Genomic DNA, 19,647 nt, shown 5'->3' with positions numbered 1-19,647 from the left:
TGACATTTGTGACTATTTAACCATGTACATTATATTTTATTTTTAAACAGGCAACCAATAGACACCAAAGCTGACAGTACAGAGGATCTTCTGTTAAGTAGACCTAATGAAACAGATGAAGATTAGAGTGGGTCTCTGTTTCTGCTGCTTGCCCAAGGTGGTTTCAGTCTCATGTCCGTAGTCCCTGGACAGTCATGTGCCTGTGCAGCAGTAGCTACCGCTTTGACTTTCATGCATCTAAGCAGTAATAACCATGTTGTGGCTGTGTAGTTTAGCTGCAGTGCGGTACTGCTGGAGGGGGGAGGCGCAGGGGGGCTGAGAGCCAAGGAACATCATGCCTCCTACACAGGGCTGAGACAACACACAAAGCAGCCATATGTTTACTGTACTCTGGGTAATGGTCATCCCACTCGGCACACACTGGTTGAATAAACATTGTTTCCACGTCATTTCAGTTAAATTAACATTGAATTGATATCTGTGCCCAGTGGGATGTTACTAACACTGACTTTGAATTGTCCCCTACTGAATCATCCTAAAGTTTTTCTATCCACAAAATTACCGGTTACATTGTTCAGTGTCAGCAGCAAGAAAAAATAGCATGTGTAATATCTACATACCCCTGCTGATCGAACAGGCCCTCCTCCCACTCCAGTCCCCTGGGAACGTAGGGTAGCAGGTCTTCTGGCCTGGACACCGGCTGCATGTGATGGTACACACATAGTTTGACTTTGAGAACCATACTATGATACACTTATCTCTCAAGTTCAAAGTGTCACGCATTCTAAATTCAATTAAGGAATCAGAAAAAAAAGTAATTCAATTCTGACTTTAACTATGGAGATCTGTACCGGTGTGCTTCCTTGCAGGGTTGCTCTGGGGCTGGGCCCGGAAGTCTAGCAGAGCACAGGGGGAGCAGGAAGGATGGGTTATGGATGAAGGGTTCTGGGTCCATGGACTGTGGCACACCCTAAACACATGCTTCTTCCTGTCGGAAAATCAAAGCACTAGCATTAAAGAAATCATATCACTTTATGTAATGCTTCAATCAATTCTTGTTCTAATGGTATGTCAACAGAGCATTAGTTGAATGTTGCATTTGAATACACAGATTACCTTTTAATCAGAAGAAAGGGTGTGTTGTCAGGGCAGTTGATCTCTGTAGCAGGGATGCTTGCCTCTTCACAGGACAAAGTGTCCTCTCTGCAGCTCTCCATTTTTTCATGATGCTCAGCCCAGGCCTTTTGTGGCTTTATCCCAGTACAGCGTGCAGGTGTGTACCATGCTATGGCCTAGCCACCCACCAGAGTATGCAGATCATTACATGTTATGTATACAGCACATTCAATGCTAACATACAAGAGACTTGTAGGAAATGTGTTGTTAGATTAATTATGTGAAAAAGGGCAAATAATGTAGTCCTGGATCAATTATATACTATCAGTCTATCAAACCATAGGGGCAGAACACTCAATCATCCTTCACCCCTCACAGTGTTCTCACTTGGCCATTGTCTTTGCATAGGACTGTGGTGCACTCTGGTCTCAACATGATGCGCTCCAACCCAACCCAAAGGAAGTCCCTTGGGCTCTGTGTCTTCCTTCCAGAGGCTTCAGACCAAACCTTACGGTACAGTACAAATCACGGTCAAAACTGAGTCGACTTCATAAACCTCTGTCAAAGCATAAACTACCTCCTAGAATGATTGATTAAGTTGTTCAATTGAAAATTAAATGAGGCTTTTTTTGTAAACAAAAGTCGATATTCTATGACAACCAAAACCAATGTTCACCAAAGGATTAATGTCTGTGTTTTCATCACGGGCTTACCGTAACAGAGCTAGCTGGCTGGAGGAGTGTTCTGGGAGGGAAGAGGAACTCTGCGATGGGACGTCCTGCTACGTTCTGCTGGAGACGGAACCCCCCGATGTCCTGCTCTCTCTGGGAGGAGTTCCCCAGCCTCACTAACAGACCCTGCAGCTGGACATCTGTGATCCGCACACTGCCTGAGGCACTATTGCATAGCACCGCAGTCATCATCCTCATAATCACCTCCACCCTCATCACCTCCATCCTCATCACCATCATCTCCATCACCTCCATCCTCATCACCTCCATCATCATCACCTCCATCATCATCATCTCCATCACCTCCATCATCATCACCTCCATCATCATCACTATCCTCTCCATCACCTCCATCATCATCACAATCCTCTCCATCACCATCATCTCCATCATCATCACCATCACCTCCATCATCATAAACATCATCATCATCATCATCATCATCACCTCCATCATCACCTCCATCATCATCTCCTCCATCATCATCATCACCTCCATCCTCATCACCTCCATCCTCATCACCTCCATCCTCATCACCACTGTTAGGTCCTTATTTTTCAGAGTAAATTACTCAGACACTATAGAAGCTTTAACCAAGTTTAATCATTCCCCTAAGGTTCTGCACAGCTGAAAACAGACAGACTTCACAGTTTATATGCATCCTACTTAAAACACTCCAATTTCTCTCCAATCCTTACATTTTATGGCACTACAGGAAGCTAATAAAGAGGGTAACAGGATTCCAAACATTTATTACTCTCTTAAGAGAATCTGTCCTCACCTCCTGACCTCAACCCCTCTTTCATCTAATACACAGATTCCATCTGTCTCCACTGTATCAACACATCACTCTCCTCTCCTCCATCAAACACATTCCAAAGCCTTCTTTCTTCTGAGAACCATTAAATTCTAACATAACCCAGTCTTTTTCATTTCCTATCATTAATTTAATATCTCAATGTTCAAAGTTTAGCACATCCCAACACCACCACCATCATCATCATCATTTCCATCACCATCACAATCATCACCATCTTAATCATCATCACAGTAAGCCAGCACCACAGTCACCTTGGCATGACTTGACACTTTCCTACTATTGTGTTCAAGGGTCATACCTGGAGTATTCATGCCTGTGTTGCTTGGCTGTGGACGGCCTCCTCTTCATTTCCTGTGTCCCGCAGGGAATGCTCTCCTCCACCAGGTCCTTTGTCAGGGAGTGCCAGATATCTGTGGTGCATCCGGCTCGACTGTCCTCAGCCGACTCAGAACGCCTGGCACGAGCAACCATTTTGTCCCTACCTGCGAAGGCATTTGAAGTTGATTGGAAATTACTTAACAGGTAAAAAATAATATGTTGGAAACTCATTATTAGGCTGGCTTTCACCTGGTGAAGAAGAGGAGAGTTTGGATTTGTTGTTTCATTTTTGTGGACCATCACTTTTTTAAACAATTGAACATTGGCATGGGTTGTCCATCTAACATAGTCCAGATTGGACACACCTCGAACTAAGATTCCGCCTCGATCACACCGACAGTGAAAATGCATTTTGGACCCAAAATATCAATGTTTTGTTCCCCGAGCCACTTAGTTATCACTTTTGCCTTATGGCAAGGTGCTCCATCATGCTGGAAAAGGCATTGTTCGTCACCAAACTGTTCCTGGATGGTTGGGAGAAGTTGCTCTCGGAGGATGTGTTGGTACCATTCTTTATTCATGGCTGTGTTCTTAGGCAAAATTTTGAGTGAGCCCACTCCCTTGGCTGAGAAGCAACCCCACACATGAATGGTCTCAGGATGCTTTACTGTTGGCATGACACAGGACTGATGGTAGCACTCACCTTGTCTTCTCCGGACAAGCTTTTTTCCGGATGCCCCAAACAATCGGAAAGGGGATTCATCAGAGAAAATTACTTTACCCCAGTCCTCAGCAATCCAATCTCTGTACATTTTGCAGAATATCAGTCTGTCCCTGATGTTCTTCCTGGAGAGAAGTGGCTTCTTTGCTGCCCTTCTTGACACCAGGGCATCCTCCAAAAGTCTTCACCTCACTGTGCGTGCAGATGCACTCACACCTGCCTGCTGCCATTCCTGAGCAAGCTCTGTACTGGTGGTGCCCCGATCCCGCAGCTGAATCAACTTTAGGAGACAGTCCTGGCACTTGCTGGACTTTCTTGGGCACCCTGAAGCCTTCTTCACAACTATTGAACCGCTCTCCTTGAAGTTCATGGTGATCCGATAAATGGTTGATTTAGGTGCAATCTTACTGGCAGCAATATCCTTGCCTGTGAAGCCCTTTGTGCAAAGCAATGATGACGGCACGTGTTTCCTTGCAGGGAACCATGATTGACAGAGGAAGAACAATGATTCCAAGCACCACCCTCCTTTTGAAGCTTCCAGTCTGTTATTCGAACTCAATCAGCATGACAGAGATCTCCAGCCTTGTCCTTGTCAACACTCACACCTGTGTTAATGAGAGAATCACTGGCATGATGTCAGCTGGTTCTTTTGTGGCAGGGCTGAAATGCAGTGGAAATGCAGTTCATTTGCATGGCAAAGAGGGACTTTGCAATTAATCTGACCACTCTTCATAACATTCTGGAGTATATGCAAATTGCCATCATACAAACTGAGGCAGCAGACTTTGTGAAAATGAATGTGTCATTCTCAAAACTTTTGGCCACGACTGTATGTGTAGAAGGCTTGGCATAAATGGCAGCAGAAGGTGAATGTTGAACTTTTGTTGCACACATATCAAGATGATGCTGTGTGCCATTTTGCGCAAAAACACTGTTGGTGTGATCGAGGCGTTACTGGTGAGCAGCTGTCTCTACTAGGTATACAGACACCACCCCAGCAGATGCTGATTTACACGTCTTTCACACACACTCGGTTTAGGTTTTGGAAGCAGAAGAACAATGTATAGAAACTAAACAATTTGTTTGTTAAATATGACAGTACTTGACTTGTTGCCTGAATGTTTTAGTCTGCGTTCTCAATACTTATATTCAAATGCAAAAATACATACTGTTATCTGCTCCCTGATGCGGTTTTCTGGGGCCGATGTCTGCAGCTGTAGCAGGTCTCTTCACATGGGCCTGTCTTTGGGGATGGACCAGGTGGAAAACTTGAAACTTTGTGCACACACAAATGCACATACATTTTTATATGTTATGTGGCCAGTCTTTCCTACCTGGGGACCAATGCTGAAGTCCCATGGGTATCCCAGGGCACCTTCCACATTGCCTGTGTGGAAGAGATTATATTCCATATATACACTGAATTAGGTCTGGTACAGTTTAAAAAAAAATCCTTGATAAGACAAACACTTCTCTCAAAAACTGTATGTCAATTTGATTTAATGTGTATCAGTAAGGCCTAGTTCAGAAAGGAAACACCATGTGTACGTTTAACCTTAATCATATATTAGAAAAGAGTACAATGCATTGGCATTAGGCTCTGCTCCTTCAGGGTAGCTCACTGCCAGAGTGAAGCGTCATATAAAGGTGATCAAATAACTACAGGTAGTGAGCACGATATGCTATACCAAATCCCCTGAATGAAGAAACACAGAACCCTGGCATATCAGAAAACAGCAAGCATAGTTACAGCAGCAACAGCAATACAGCAAGAGATACCAACACGTGTGTGCGACATCCGGCATCGAGGTAGCATGTGTAGAACTGGTCAATTTACATGGATGTAAGTGCGGATCCAATTGATGCAATATTCTCTGATGCATCAGCTGCTGCGCGATGTTTTAATATTAAAGAAGTCTCAAGGTATTGCTCACCTGAGGTAGAGTACCTTATGATAATCTGTAGACCACACTATCTACCAAGAGAGTTTATTTTTATTTTACCTAACTAGGCAAGTCAGTTAAGAACAAATTCTTATTTTCAATGACGGCCTAGGAACGACAGAACGACACCTTGTCAGCTCGGGGATTCGAACTTGCAACCTTTCGGTTACTAGTCCAACGCTCTAACCACTAGGCTACCCTGCCTTCCCGAGTTCTCATCTATATTTTTTATTAGCCGTCTATTTACCACCACAGACCGATGCTGGCACTAAGACCACTCTCAACCAACTCTGTAAGGCCATAAGCAAACCAGAAAATGCTCACCCAGAAGCGGCGCTCCTAGTGGCCTGGGACTTTAATGCAGGCAAACTTAAATCAGTTTTACAAAAATTTTACCAGCATGTCACATGTGCAACCAGAGGAAAAAAAATCTAGACCACCTTTACTCCACACACAGTGTCATGAAGTCGGTCCCTCTCCATGTTCGGGCAACGTTCAGCGGTCGATGTCACCGGTCTTGTGCAAATGAACTCAAGTTTACGGACAATGTCAAATGTGATATAGCGAAGCACCTGAGTGATTGGGTGCGCAATTACGCAGGTAGTTTCCCAAAACGGATGACACAAACAACTGGATTCGTTATCCCTTTCATGCCCTGCCTCCAGTCCTCTTACTGATATCTGAACAAGAATGCCTCATCGCAATTGCAACAAGCGGTTCTGTGAAAATGTAATTTAAATCAGAAGCCACTGTCAGATTTCTGGATTAGGCTGCGCTCAGAGTATCCTGCCTTGGCAAATCACGCTGTTAAGACACTGATGCCCTTTGCAACCACGTACCTATGCGAGAGTGGATTCTCGGCCCTCACTAAATACAGACACAGACTGTGTGTGGAAAATTATTTAAGACTGAGACTCTCTCTAATACAACCCAACATTGCTGCATCCTTTCAAGCACACCCTTGTCATTAACCTGTGGTGAGTTATTCACAATTTTTGATGAACAAATAAGGTTTTATATGTAAGATGGTTAAATAAAGAGCAAAATTATTGATTATTATTATGTTATTATTTGTGCCCTGGTCCTATAAGAGATCTGTCACTTCCCACGAGCCGGGTTGTGACAAAAACGCACACTCATTCTTATGTTTCATAAATGTATCGTATAGTGTGTGTGTGTGGCAGGCTTACAATGATGGCAAAAAACAACATTTCAGAGTGCGTTGACCCTGGTGCTAGAGGGGGTACGCAGCTGGAAGCTGAATGTTTTGAAGGGGTACAGGACTAAAAAAAAGTTTGTGAGAAAGTGAGAATGCTGTTCATTGACTACAGCTCAGCGTTCAACACAATAGTGCTCACGAAGCTCATCACTAAGCTAAGGATCCTGGGACTAAACACCTCCCTCTGCAACTGGTTCCTGGACTTCCTGACGGGCCGCCCCCAGGTGGTGAGGGTAGGCAACAACACGTCTGCCACGCTGATCCTCAACACTGGGGCCGCTCAGTGGTGCGTACTTAGTCCCTTCCTGTCCTCCCTGTTCACCCACGACTGCGTGGCCAAACACGTCTCCAACACCATAATTATGTATGCTGACAACACAACAGTGGTAGGCCTGATCACCGACAACGATGAGACAGCCAATAAAGAGGAGGTCAGAGAACTGGCAGTGTGGTGACAGGACAACAACCTCTCCCTCAAAGTGAGCAAGACAAATGAGCTAATCGTGGACTACAGGAAAAGGCGGGCCGAACAGGTCCCCATTAACATCGACGGGGCTGTAGTGTCCACATCACCCATTAACTATCATGGTCCACTATCCACTATCATGGTCCCCCTCAGGAGACTGAAAAGATTTTGCATGGGTCCCCAGATTCTCAAAAGGTTTTACAGCTGCGCTAGCGAGAGCATCCTGACCGGTTGCATCCCCGCCTGGTATGGCAACAGCTCGGCATCTAACCGTAAGGTGCTACAGAGTGTAGTGCTTATGGCCCAGTACATCACTGGGGCCAAGCTTCCTGCCATCCAATACCTATATAATAGGCAGTGTCAGAGGAAAGCCCATAAAATTGTCAGAGACTCCAGTCACCCAAGTTATAGACTGTTTTCTCTGCTACTGCACGGCAAGCGGCACCGGAGAGCCAAGTCTAGGACCAAAAGGTTCCTTAACAGCTTCTACCCCCAAGCCATAAGACTGCTGAACAATTAATCAAATGGCCACCGGACTATTACATTGACCCCCCCCCCCCCCCGTTTTGTACACTGCTGCTACTCGCTGTTTATTATCTACATGTACAAATTACCTCAACTAACCTGTACCCCCGCACACTGACTTTGTACCGGTACCCCCTGCATATAGCCTCGTTATTGTTATGTTATTGTGCTACTTTTTACAATAGTTTTTATTTTTTACTTTAGTTTATTTGGAAAGTATTTTCTTAACTCTTCTTGAACTGCCCTGCTGGTTAACGGCTTGTAAGTAAGCATTTCACGGTAAGGTCGGCACTTGTTGTATTCAAAGTTAAATTTGATGCCAACACACTCTGGTTTCCCTTCTGAACTGGCTTCGCTTTATTTATTTGTTAAAATGTCACTTCAAAAGACCAAGCTGGAGCATCAACAGAAACAGTCATACAGCTTGCTTTTAGTTTGGAAATCTGGACATAGAAATGTAATATGCAGAACAGACACAATGATCTGACTGTCTTTTTCTACCAAGTCAGGCATTCCTATATCTTTCCTACAGAGGGCAATGTTGCAACAATAATTAACACTACCACGTAACATCAGCATCTGTGCCTTGATCCATTTTACAAAGCAAAACAACATACAACAATTTTTCTAAAAACACTATGGTGGGCTATACACTATATCACCACCTATCATTCTTCCAATCAAGTAAGGTGTTTTTGTTTTCTCATTCCTCAGAAAGTGATACATTACTGAGGCTACAGACATCTTTTCCTGGAGGTAAATGTGTAATCCCTGTAATCATTCCACAGAGCTCTAAATGGATCAATCTGTATCGAGTGATGTAATCTAATACAATTAGCCGACAATGTTACCTCACCAACTGCATGAGCACACTCAGGACCTTTAAGTTTATTCAGTTGTCACGTAGAGTTGCTGAAGCCAGTTAACGTCAGTCACATCCCCAATGAAATGCTCTTGCAGATGCTTTCCTAGTAGCCACATACCTATAACACCAAACCTTTGATAACATGCACAAGTTATACTTTAAAGTCAACTCTCATTTGTATGTCAAACCTTTTGTTTTGTTACTGATACCACAATGAATGTGTTCATTTGAGGCTCCAATCTGGATGTTCTAAGAACTTTGGGAATGTGAAGAGCAGTCTTTGTTTACAGTGTTTGGAGCTTATGTTTGACTAGCAAATGTTGTGCAGTAGCCTACTGTGTCTATATCCATTACATGACTGAAAGCATTCCATTGAACGTGTGCTTGACTTGACTATGCGAGAAGTGATGTAAACACAACCATTATGTTGAGGCATTACTTCACATCTCTAAGGTCAACCACCGGTCATATCTGACACTCCCTCAAGATGTCTACATTAAATAAGTGCCAGATGTTTTCAATCAAGTATCTAGTTTGCTTGGGTGGAGCACTGTCTTTGTAGCAGTGGCGTAAAATACTTAAGTAATGATCATTTAAAGTACTACTTCAGGAGTTTTTGTGGGTATCTGTACTTTACTATTTATACTTTTACTGTACTACATTCCTAAAGAAAATAATATACTTTTTACTCCATACATTTCCCCTGACACCCAAAATTACTTGTTACATTTTGAATGCATGAAAAATGGCCCACTTCACGCACTTGTCAAGATAACATCCCTGGTCACCCCTACTGCCTCTGATCTGGCAGACTCACTAAACACACATGCTTTGTTAGTAAATTATATTTGAGTGTTGGAGTGTGCCCCTGGCTATCTGTAAATTAAAAATTAAAAAACAAGAAATTATGTCTTCTGTTTTGCTTAATATAAGTAATTTGAAATGATTTGTATTTCTTACTTTTGATACTTAAGTATATTTTCACAATTACACTTACTTTTGATACTTAAGTATATTTAAAACCAAATACTTTTAGATTTTTACTCAAGTGGGGCGGCAGGTAGTAGGGCGGCAGGTAGCCTAGTGGTTAGAGTGTTTGACTAGTAACCAAAAGGTTGCAAGATTGAATCCCCAAGCTGACAAGGTAAACATCTGTTGTTCTTCCCCTGAACAAGGCAGTCATTGGAAATAAGAATTTGTTCTTAACTGACTTGCCTAGTTAAATAAAGGTAGATATTTTTATTAAGTAGTATTTTACTGGATAATTTTCTATTAAGGTATTTTTACTTTTACTCAAATATGACAGTTGGGTACTTTTTCCACCTCTGCTTTGTAGTTGTCATTCAACTCTCAGACATAGATGGAGAAAAAAACAACTGTATTTTCGGGATCTTTTGAAAGGCAACCCGCGATGAAAGCCAAGGCATGCAGAGTCAATTTGCAGAGTCTTGTCTCTTTTCCTAATCCCCCACACTGAATCTCACTGCTTGTGGTGTTCTGCATAGAGGGAATTATCATCCACTGAATTACGTTCACACAGAGAAGGACTCTGGAAGATAATGAAGTCATTGAGGCCTGTACTATGCAGCACTCACCCCAGCATTGTGGAGAGTTGTTCCATATATCAGCTTCATGAGGTGGAGCCCATATAACACGCCAAAATATCCCTCTGATCTCTTGAGAATGTATGGAATGTAGTAACACCTTCTATGATGTAACAAACACTGTGAGGCCGTGCCATGGCAACCACTAAGTATGCAAATGTTTTTGGTCTTTGTCGAGAACCTTTTTGAGAGGGGGTTTGAAAGTGTTTTTAAACACCATATCATCTTGTTGAGGTTACCGTTTCTTCCTGGCGGGTTTGACCACAGATTGAAACTTTTGGGGAGGAAATCGCAGCGGGGGTTTGAGAGAGAGAGAGGAGATCTTATCGATTATACTATGAATCAGTGTGTCCTCCCCACATCCCTCCTTTTCAGTCCAGCTCTTTCCCGAGCAGTGACACACACACACACACACACACACACACACACACGCACACACACACAGACGCACACACACACAGAGAACGATCTTGAAACTATTGTACAAAGCAAGCTATGCTATAGAGAATAGTTGATAAAATAACGTTTGACTTACACACGCTATGTTGTTTGTGTGAGTAGAGTAGGTCAGTAACTTACACAGACTCTTCCGTCTCTCATCTGGCTCTCCTCCAAAATGGGAGTCACAAACGCAGGACATTTCAGTCACAAATCAAGTTAAAGGACAAGCTTAAAGTAATTTCATATACCATACAAAATTCTCAGGCAGTCTCACTTTAATATTTTATTTGTATTTGTTTATCACTTGTGGTGTATCGTGTATATAAAACACAAAAATATTTTAACATGTGCATGGATTTTTGGCACTGTGGATTTTCTTTAGTATTCCTCTATGTCTGTATCTGGCTTTAGTGAACTGTTATATACCACATCTGTCCTTATGTCAACCAACAGTAGATACTAAATAAATCAAATGAAATACTAAATCCACCCACCGTATTAACGTCCAACAATACTGTAATAGCAAACAGATGGCATTGCATATTGCCTTTGGGATCTTCCACAATTGCAAACACGATAAAACATCATCCAATCTCGTAATCCAAATCCGAGCCTAGTTTCTGAATGAAAGAGCTGATCATGGACTTTGTACCATAATGACATCATAGCCAATGCACTTACCCCTGCAGATCGACTCCGTAATGGTACCTTGTATATATAGACAAGTTATCGTTACTCATTGTGTATTTATTATTACCTTTACTATTACGTGTTATTACATTTCTATTATTTTGCTATTTTCTTTCTCTCTGCATTGTTGGGAAGGAACTGCAAGTAAGCATTTCACTGTTAGTCTATAACTGTTTTTTGCGAAGTATGTGACAAATAAAATTTGATTTGATTGGAAGACTGGTGTAATTTAAAATAACCAGGTAATTGAGCGGAGCTATTTAAGTCCGTTATTTTGTAACATTGACTATATCCTGAAAGCTGTAGACAAACATCTGTCAAAGATCCTAGAGGCTTCATCTGGTTAGGCAGGCAAGGTCAAAACATGGAGCCTTTTAATTCCTGTAGGTTCAGGTCAAATGAGGTGAGGTGAGGTCAAATCAAATCCCTTCTACCCTATTGGAACATAACACAGGTCATTGGGAATACCTGAACAACCTTGATGGGGTGTCCTTAATAAACATCTTGCATGATACAATATGTAATGACTTAGAAAAACAGATTGGTACAATCTAAGGCCAAGTGGCAAACAATAATGCAAGCACTAGAGATGGGGGTGTGAGCATGTGGGTCTGTTAGCGTATGTGCTACTGGTGTTGAAGTCAGGTGCAGGAGAGCAGAGAGTTGTGATCAGGCGCACACTTTATTCGGCAGAAGCAAACAACAGACGGACGCAACAGTGTCCAACAAACCTCCAGCCAAAGGCAAGAGTGCAAAGCGCGACAGTCACAAATAAGCAAAAATGTTTAACAATTAAACATACTCCGGGTTGAACCATAGTACCCGGGGAAAAACCAGTTAGGCGCATCAATACAAAACACGTAACAAAACAATCCCACACAAAGACATGGGGGGAACAGAGGAATATATATATGCAGTTGATTAGGGAATGTAAACCAGGTGTGCGGGGAACAAGACAAAACACATGGAACAATGAAAAGTGGAGCGCGATGGCTAGAAGGCCGGTGACATCGACCGCCGAACGCCGCCCGAACAAGGAGGGGTGCCGACTCCGGCGGAAGTTGTGACAGTACCCCCCTTGACGTGCGGCTCCAGCAGCGTGCTGACACTGGCCTCGGGGACAACCCGGAGGGCGAGGCGCCGGATGATCCGGCCGGAGACGGTGGAACTCTCGCAGTATTTCAGGGTCCAACACGTCCGCCACCGGAACCCAGCACCTCTCCTCTCTACCGTACCCCTCCCACTCCACGAGGTACTGAAGGCCCCCCGCCAGACGCCTCGAATCCAGGATGGAACGGACGGAGTACGCCGGGGCCCCCTCGATATCCAGAGGAGGCGGGAGGACCCCCCGCACCTCAGACTCCTGCAGCGGACCAACCACCACCGGCCTGAGGAGAGACACATGGAACGAGGGGTTAATGCGGTAGGCGGGGGGGTTGTAACCTGTAACACACCTCGTTCACTCTCTTCAGGACTTTGAATGGCCCCACAAACTGCGGACCCAGCTTCTGGCAGGGCAGGCGGAGGGGTACGTTTCGGGTCGAGAGCCAGACCTGGTGCGAACACCGGGGCCTCACTGCGGTGACGGTCCGCTCTGTTTTTTTGGCGGTGGTGAACATGTGTGGCTTCCCATGTCTCCTCTGCGCGCCGGAAACAGTCGTCCACCGCAGGAGCCTCGGTCTGACTCTGATGCCATGGCGTCAGAACCGGCTGGTACCGCAATACGCACTGAAAGGGGGAGAGGTTAGTCGAGGAGTGGCGGAGCGAGTTCTGCGCCATCTCAGCCCAGGGCACGAACGCCGCCCACTCCCCCGGCCAGTCCTGGCAATAAGACCACAGAAACCTGCCCACATCCTTGTTCACTCTCTCCACCTGCCTATTACTCTCGGGGTGAAAACCTGAGGTGAGGCTGATCGAGACCCCCAGACGTTCCATGAACGCCCTCCAGACTCTCGAAGTGAACTGGGTACCTCGATCAGACACTATATCCTCAGGCACCACGTAGTGCCGGAAGACGTGTGTAAACAAGGCCTCCGCAGTCTGTAGGGCCGTAGGGAGACCGGGCAGAGGGAGGAGACGACAGGACTTAGAGAAACGATCCACAAAAACCAGGATCGTGGTTTCCCTGTGAGCGGGGAAGATCGGTTAGAAAATCCATTGACAGGTGTGACCAAGGCCATTGTGGAACGGGTAAGGGATGTAGCTTACCTCTGGGCAGGTATCTAGGAGCCTTACACTGGGCGCACACTGAGCAGGAGGAAACATAAACCCTCACGTCCTTTGCCAAGGTGGGCCACCAGTACTTCCCAGTCAGACAGCGCACCGTCCGTCCGATCCCCGGATGACCAGAGGAGGGTGACATGTGGGCCCAATACATCAACTAGTCACGGACAGCAGACGGAGGGTACAGACGCCCGACGGGACACTGGAGGGGAGCAGGCTCTGTATGCAACACATGCTCAATGTCCGCGTCCAGCTCCCACACGACCGGCGCTACCAGGCAGGAGTCCGGGAGTATGGGAGTCTGATCCATGGGCCGCTCCTCTGTGTCATACAGCCGGGATAGTGCGTCTGCCTTAACATTTTGGGAACCTGCTCTGTAGGACAGGGTAAACACAAAACGGGTAAAAAAACATGGCCCACCTTGCCTGACGAGGATTCAGTCTCCTTGCTGCCCAGATGTACTCCAGCTTGCGGTGGTCAGTCCAGATGAGGAAAGGGTGTTTAGCCCCCTCAAGCCAATGTCTCCACGCCTTCAAAACCTTGACGACAGCCAACAGCTCCCGGTCACCCACATCATAGTTCCGCTCCGCCGGGCTGAGCTTCTTTGAGAAGAAGGCAAAGGGGCGGAGCTTCGGTGGCGTGCCCGAGCGCTGAGAGAGCACGGTTCCTATCCCAGCCTCGGACACGTCCACCTCCACTCTGAACGCTAAAAAGGGATCCGGATGGGCCAGCATGGGAGCTGAGGTAAACAGAGCCCTTAGGTGACCAGAAGTCCTGTCCGCCTCAACCAACCACTGCAAACGTACAGGACCCCCTTCAGCAGTGAGGTAATTGGAGCAGCCACCTGACCAAAACCCCGGTAGTAATTGGCAAACCTTAAAAACCTCCGGTCACTCTCCATCTCCACCTCTGAAGTGGAAATGCGATAGCCTAGGAAGGAGACGGCCTGTTGGAAGAACAGGAATTTCTCAGCCTTGACGTACAGGTCATGCTCCAACAGTCGTCCAAGTACCCTGCGCACCAAGGACACATGCTCGGCACGTGTAGCGGAGTATATCAGAATGTTATCGATATCCACCACTCCACCCTACCCTTGCAGGTCCCTGAAAATCTTGTCTCGTCATAATGCCCTGAGGTGGTACTGAACGCTGTCTTCCGCTCGTCCCCCTCCCGGATACTCACCAGGTTGTAAGCGCTCCTGAGATCCAGTTTAGTGAAGAAGCGCGCCCTGTGCATTGACTCAATTGCCGTGGCGATGAGAGGTAGCGGGTAACTGTACCTCACCGTGATTTGATTGAGACCTTGATAGTCAATGCACGGGCGCAGACCTCCCTCCTTCTTCTTCACAAAAAAGAAACTTGAGTAGGCGGGTGAAATGGAGGGCCGAATGTACCCCTGATGCAGGGATTCAGAGACATATGTCTCCATAGCCGCTGTCTCCGCTTGTGACAGGGGATACACGTGACTCCTGGGAAGTGCAGCGTCTACTAGGAGATTTATCGCACAATCCCCCTGTCGATGGGGTGGTAATTGAGTCGCCTTCTTTTTGGAGAAGGCGAGAGCCAAATCGGCATATTCTGGGGGGATGCGCACGGTGGAGACCTGGCCTGGACTTTCCACAGTGGTAGCACCAACAGAAACCCCTACACACCTCCCAGATCACTCTCGCGACCACCCCGTTAGAGCCCTCTGTTGTCATGAAATGGTGGGGTCATGACTAGCCAACCAGGGAAGGCCTGGTACCACGAGAAACGCAGGAGAGTCAATGAGGAAGAGACTGATTCTCTCGTCGTGACTCCCCTGCGTCACCATGGCCAGGGAGATGGTGGCTTCTCTAATTAACCCGGACCCTAATGGTCGACTATCCAGAGCATGTACCAGGAATGGTCTAACCACAGGAACAATGGGAATCCCTAAACTAAGGGCGAACGCTCTGTCGATAAAATTCCCAGCCGCACCTGAATCGACGAGCGCCTTATGCTGGGAATGCAGGGAAAACTCAGGAAAACAAACATGCACAAACAGGTGGTCAACAGAGGGCTCTGGATGAGAGTGGTGCAGCCTCACCCGGGGTGATGCCAGAGAGCCCTGCCTGCTGCCTCGACTCCCAGAGGGAACAACCCGGCACCGACCGGCAGTGTGCCCTCTGCGGCCACAGATGGTGCACGTGAAGGCCCCTCCTCCAGTCTCCCTAAGCGCAGCCCCTCCCAGCTCCGTGGGCACCGGAGCCGGAGAGACTCCCCGTCTCTGGGAATGCGGGGAAAACCAGGTGTGCGGGGAACAAGACAAAACAAATGGAACAATGAAAAATGGAGCGGTGATGGCTAGAATGCCGGTGACGTCGACCGCCGAACGCCGCCCGAACAAGGAGGGGAGCCGACTTCGGCGGAAGTCGTGACAGGGTTTGGGCAGATGAGATGTAGTCATTGTTTGTGTGTGTCTGTAAGTTGTTGTTCATAAAAAAATGTTTTATGTAGATGTAAAAAAAATAGTAAATATTATTCCCCCAATTTCTTATATTATATATATATTTATATATATATGTATCGTCCTGTGTAATATATTGATTCCCTCCAAGTGCTCTTAATCACCACATCATACTCCCACACCCTCTCTTTTTCTGCTTACGCATGTATAGGGAGTGGGCTGGATAAGCGGAAATGAGGGTAGCGAGAGAAGTGATTAAGGATTCTGCCTGATCATCACCACACGCAGTGCTCATGATTAATGCTCATACTACTCTAGAATGAGAATTGCTTTCTACATCCCTCAATCTAGTTACCAGTCTCAGAGTTTACAGTGGAAATACACTCACTTTCAAATCTAATACTGCCATGTTGTGCTGATCATCTTTTAACAGGCTTTAGGATCAGTGATATAGCCAGGATTAAATATATATCCCAGTAATAAAACAACCACTCTACAGGGTCAGTTAAGGGCACGTTGCTATAGCTACAACTGTGGTTGCTGGATTGATGGATTCCTAATGTGCAAGTTAAGGGCACATTGCTATAGCTACAACTGTGGTTGCTGGATTGCTGGATTCCTAATGTGCAAGCCAAAAGGTCCCTCTTTGCGGATGCAATCCAGCTGTTTCCTAGTGTTCCTTACGAACACTCTTAAGAAACTGCCATGATGCTTCAGAGGAAATCACTTCAGTGTCATTGCTTGTCATTTCATGTACTGTCAGGTATATTGTCATTCTTATGACAATGTTACAACAATGTTTAGTGTCTACTTACAGTAGGGTTAGCCTCTCGCAAAGGTACATGAAGAGAAAGGAAAGTTCAGGGCATCGGTCAGGCTGCTGGATCAGGCTAACTTAGCCTCTAAACAGAACACTAAACACAATACTACAGTACACAGCATAAAGTCATGTTCTGGTATCACCCTGGCCCTACCTTAAGAGCAAATGTACTGTATAACGTAATGAGTAGAAGAGCCCTCCTGCTCTGACCAAGACTCTAATAACCACTCTGGAGTGGAGGACAAGATAGATGGATATTTTCCTCCTCCCCTGATACACCACATTTCACTGGTCATGCTACAGATTGCTCCTAATCAAACTGAAATTAATACTGAAAATAGACCAAAATTATCCACCATGTAAACATTGAAGTCTATATAAAGAACATAATTTCGGTCCACAGTAATTCAGAGATGAAATTTTCTAAACTGTTTATGTTTATGTGCATACATGTCCATCTCCCTTTATATGAACAGTGTGACTGAACCTAACCTTTCTCTCTCTTAGAAAGGCTCGACAAAAAGAGTCAAGTTTCTGTAAGGCGATTGAAAATGTCAAACTCACCAGCATGTGTGACATATTTTCAGGCACTTTGTGATGTAACGTTAATGTGCGCCTTGTTTTCTGGACCTCTCTCTCTGTTTCCATGCTGCAGGAGTTTCTTTGTCAAGGGCTTGTTTGTCGTTGCCATGGGGCAGCTTGAAGTCCATAAGACCAGGCAACAATAGAGGGTTTAAGATATGATTTACAGCAGCACTACATACTGTATGCTGACCCACACCCCTACTGCCATTGGTGACATATTTTACCTGCCATCTTGTGATAGTCAACCATCTGATCCTATGGATGAAACCTAAATGTTACATTTAATACAATGAGTGAAATCCAATGTTGATGTGTCTATTATTCGAGATAAAACAATTAAAGGGACATTACATCCCAAAATCACATTCATTTCGTGAAATCTATTCAGACCTCGAAAGTGGTCCTCTGTTGAGATAAGTCCATGTCTTGGGTCATCTGTTGTAGTCATACACTGAGTGTACAAAACATTAAGAACACCTTCCTAATATTGAGTTGCACCCCTCCCCCCTTTTGCCCTCAGAACAGCCTCAATTCATGGGGGCATGGACTCTACAAGGTGCTGAAAGCGTTCCACAGGGATGCTGGCCTATGTTGACTCCAATGCTTCCCACAGTTGTATCAAGTTGGCTGGATGTCCTTTGGGTGGTGGACCATTCTTGATACACACGGGAAATTTTTGAGCATGAAAAACCCAGCAGCGTTGCAGTTCTTGACACAAACCTCTGTGCCTGGCACCTACTACCATACCCTGTTCAAAGACACTTAACAACTTTTGAATGGCAGACATACACAATCCATGTCTCAAGGCTTAAACATCCTTCTTGAACCTGTCTCCTCCACTTCATCTACACTGATTGAAGTGGATTTAACAAGTGACATCAATAAGGGATCATAACTTTCACCTGAATTAACCTGGTCAGTCTATGTCATGGAAAGAGCAAGTGTTCCTAATGTTTGTATACTCATTGTATGCATGTGACTGTAGGTGTGTGAGTACCAATAAAAATAATTATTAGAACAAAACAGGAAACATTTTGACCCCAACAAACTGTCCAAACATTAAGAGATCTAAAGGCTATCATAATGTGAAGTAAGTAGCCTTATGCGAGCCAGACCAGCTCATATGGCAGGAGCCTATCTCCTGTTTCTATATCATGAGGCAGCTTTATGTAGAAGCACACCCCCTGGACAGGACACTAGTCAATCGCAGGGCCTTACCATGAATCTATCTCCTTAATACCAAGCAGAGACACATCAGGTCCCATTTTTTGTCTTTGGTATGACTCAGCCAGGCATCACTCACAACCTTCCAATCTGAGGGCAGATGCTCTAACCACAAGGCCACTGAGTCATAATTGCAAGACCACTCCAAATTCCAAAAGTACTGACCTCAAGGTCTCTAGTTTACGGTGTGATTGTTTCAGCCCAGCTAAGAGAACACAGTCTGCCCTCACCATAACTCTCCTCAGGTCCAGCTCTTTTAGAAGGGAGTCTGCTGATTGGAGTATGAAGGCCAGTGATTCACAGCTCTCAACTGAAAGACTAAGTCTAAACAATCTATAGAAGCAAAGAAAATATAATTCCTACAGTGTCATATATTTGTCCCCAATGCTGTTGTGTCTCGTACCATATTGATGTATGAAAGTGTCAAAGTGAATCAAAAAAAATAACACACCAAAGCCCCTAAGGTCTACAATTGTATGATTATTTATAGTTATGTGGTATGTGTGAGTTTGGCATTTTGTTATTATTGTGCTTACATTGCCTTTCTGCGTTTCCTCACAGCAGGGATCAGTCTCTCACTCCCCCAACCAGATATGTTATATTTTCTCATGTCAAACTCATCCAGCATGCCCTTTGACATCAGCATAGCATTGGGCAGTGCTGAGCAGTGTGTACCAGAAATGTATTTTCTTGCTTGCTCGCTAGCCTAACTTCCTTTCATGGGCAATGTTAGCTAGTTAACATTGGCCTTCTACATCTAGCTACATATTGAACTTCCATCCTCTCAGTCCAGGGACACAATGTATGAATTAATGGTTGGATCAGAATCACTGTTATAATCATTGGCCGGTAAAACCACAAGTCCAAATCCCTATCTCCATCCATGGCTAATTTAGAAAAGGGCCAAAT

The 19,647-nt window shown here is 45.1% G+C and overlaps 1 protein-coding gene across 4 annotated transcripts; it reads right to left on the bottom strand.

Annotated features, from left to right (window-relative positions):
• Window positions 1-5: 5 nt before the first annotated feature.
• On the bottom strand, window positions 6-17,618 carry LOC110490530 (uncharacterized). 4 transcript variants are annotated; one of them, XM_021563967.3, is made up of 10 exons: window positions 17,494-17,618; window positions 5,041-5,093; window positions 4,876-4,949; window positions 2,966-3,149; window positions 1,830-2,013; window positions 1,504-1,623; window positions 1,117-1,292; window positions 852-988; window positions 621-700; window positions 6-351 (listed from the first exon to the last, which is right to left on the bottom strand). In XM_021563967.3, exons 1-10 carry the CDS (start codon window positions 17,575-17,577, stop codon window positions 238-240), a joined length of 1,206 nt encoding a protein of 401 aa, XP_021419642.3. In that variant the 5' UTR covers window positions 17,578-17,618; the 3' UTR covers window positions 6-237. The 4 variants fall into 4 exon arrangements, with proteins under 4 accessions (XP_021419642.3, XP_090056939.1, XP_090056937.1 ...); XM_090200813.1 differs by lacking the exon at window positions 17,494-17,618 and adding an exon at window positions 10,864-10,947; XM_090200811.1 differs by lacking the exon at window positions 17,494-17,618 and adding an exon at window positions 10,320-10,628.
• Window positions 17,619-19,647: the final 2,029 nt, after the last annotated feature.

This window comes from Oncorhynchus mykiss, chromosome 15 (genome assembly GCF_057628025.1).
Source record: "Oncorhynchus mykiss isolate SJ-2025 chromosome 15, ASM5762802v1, whole genome shotgun sequence".
Lineage (NCBI taxonomy): Eukaryota > Metazoa > Chordata > Actinopteri > Salmoniformes > Salmonidae > Oncorhynchus > Oncorhynchus mykiss.
This window is presented reverse-complemented; position numbering and strand designations above follow the sequence as displayed.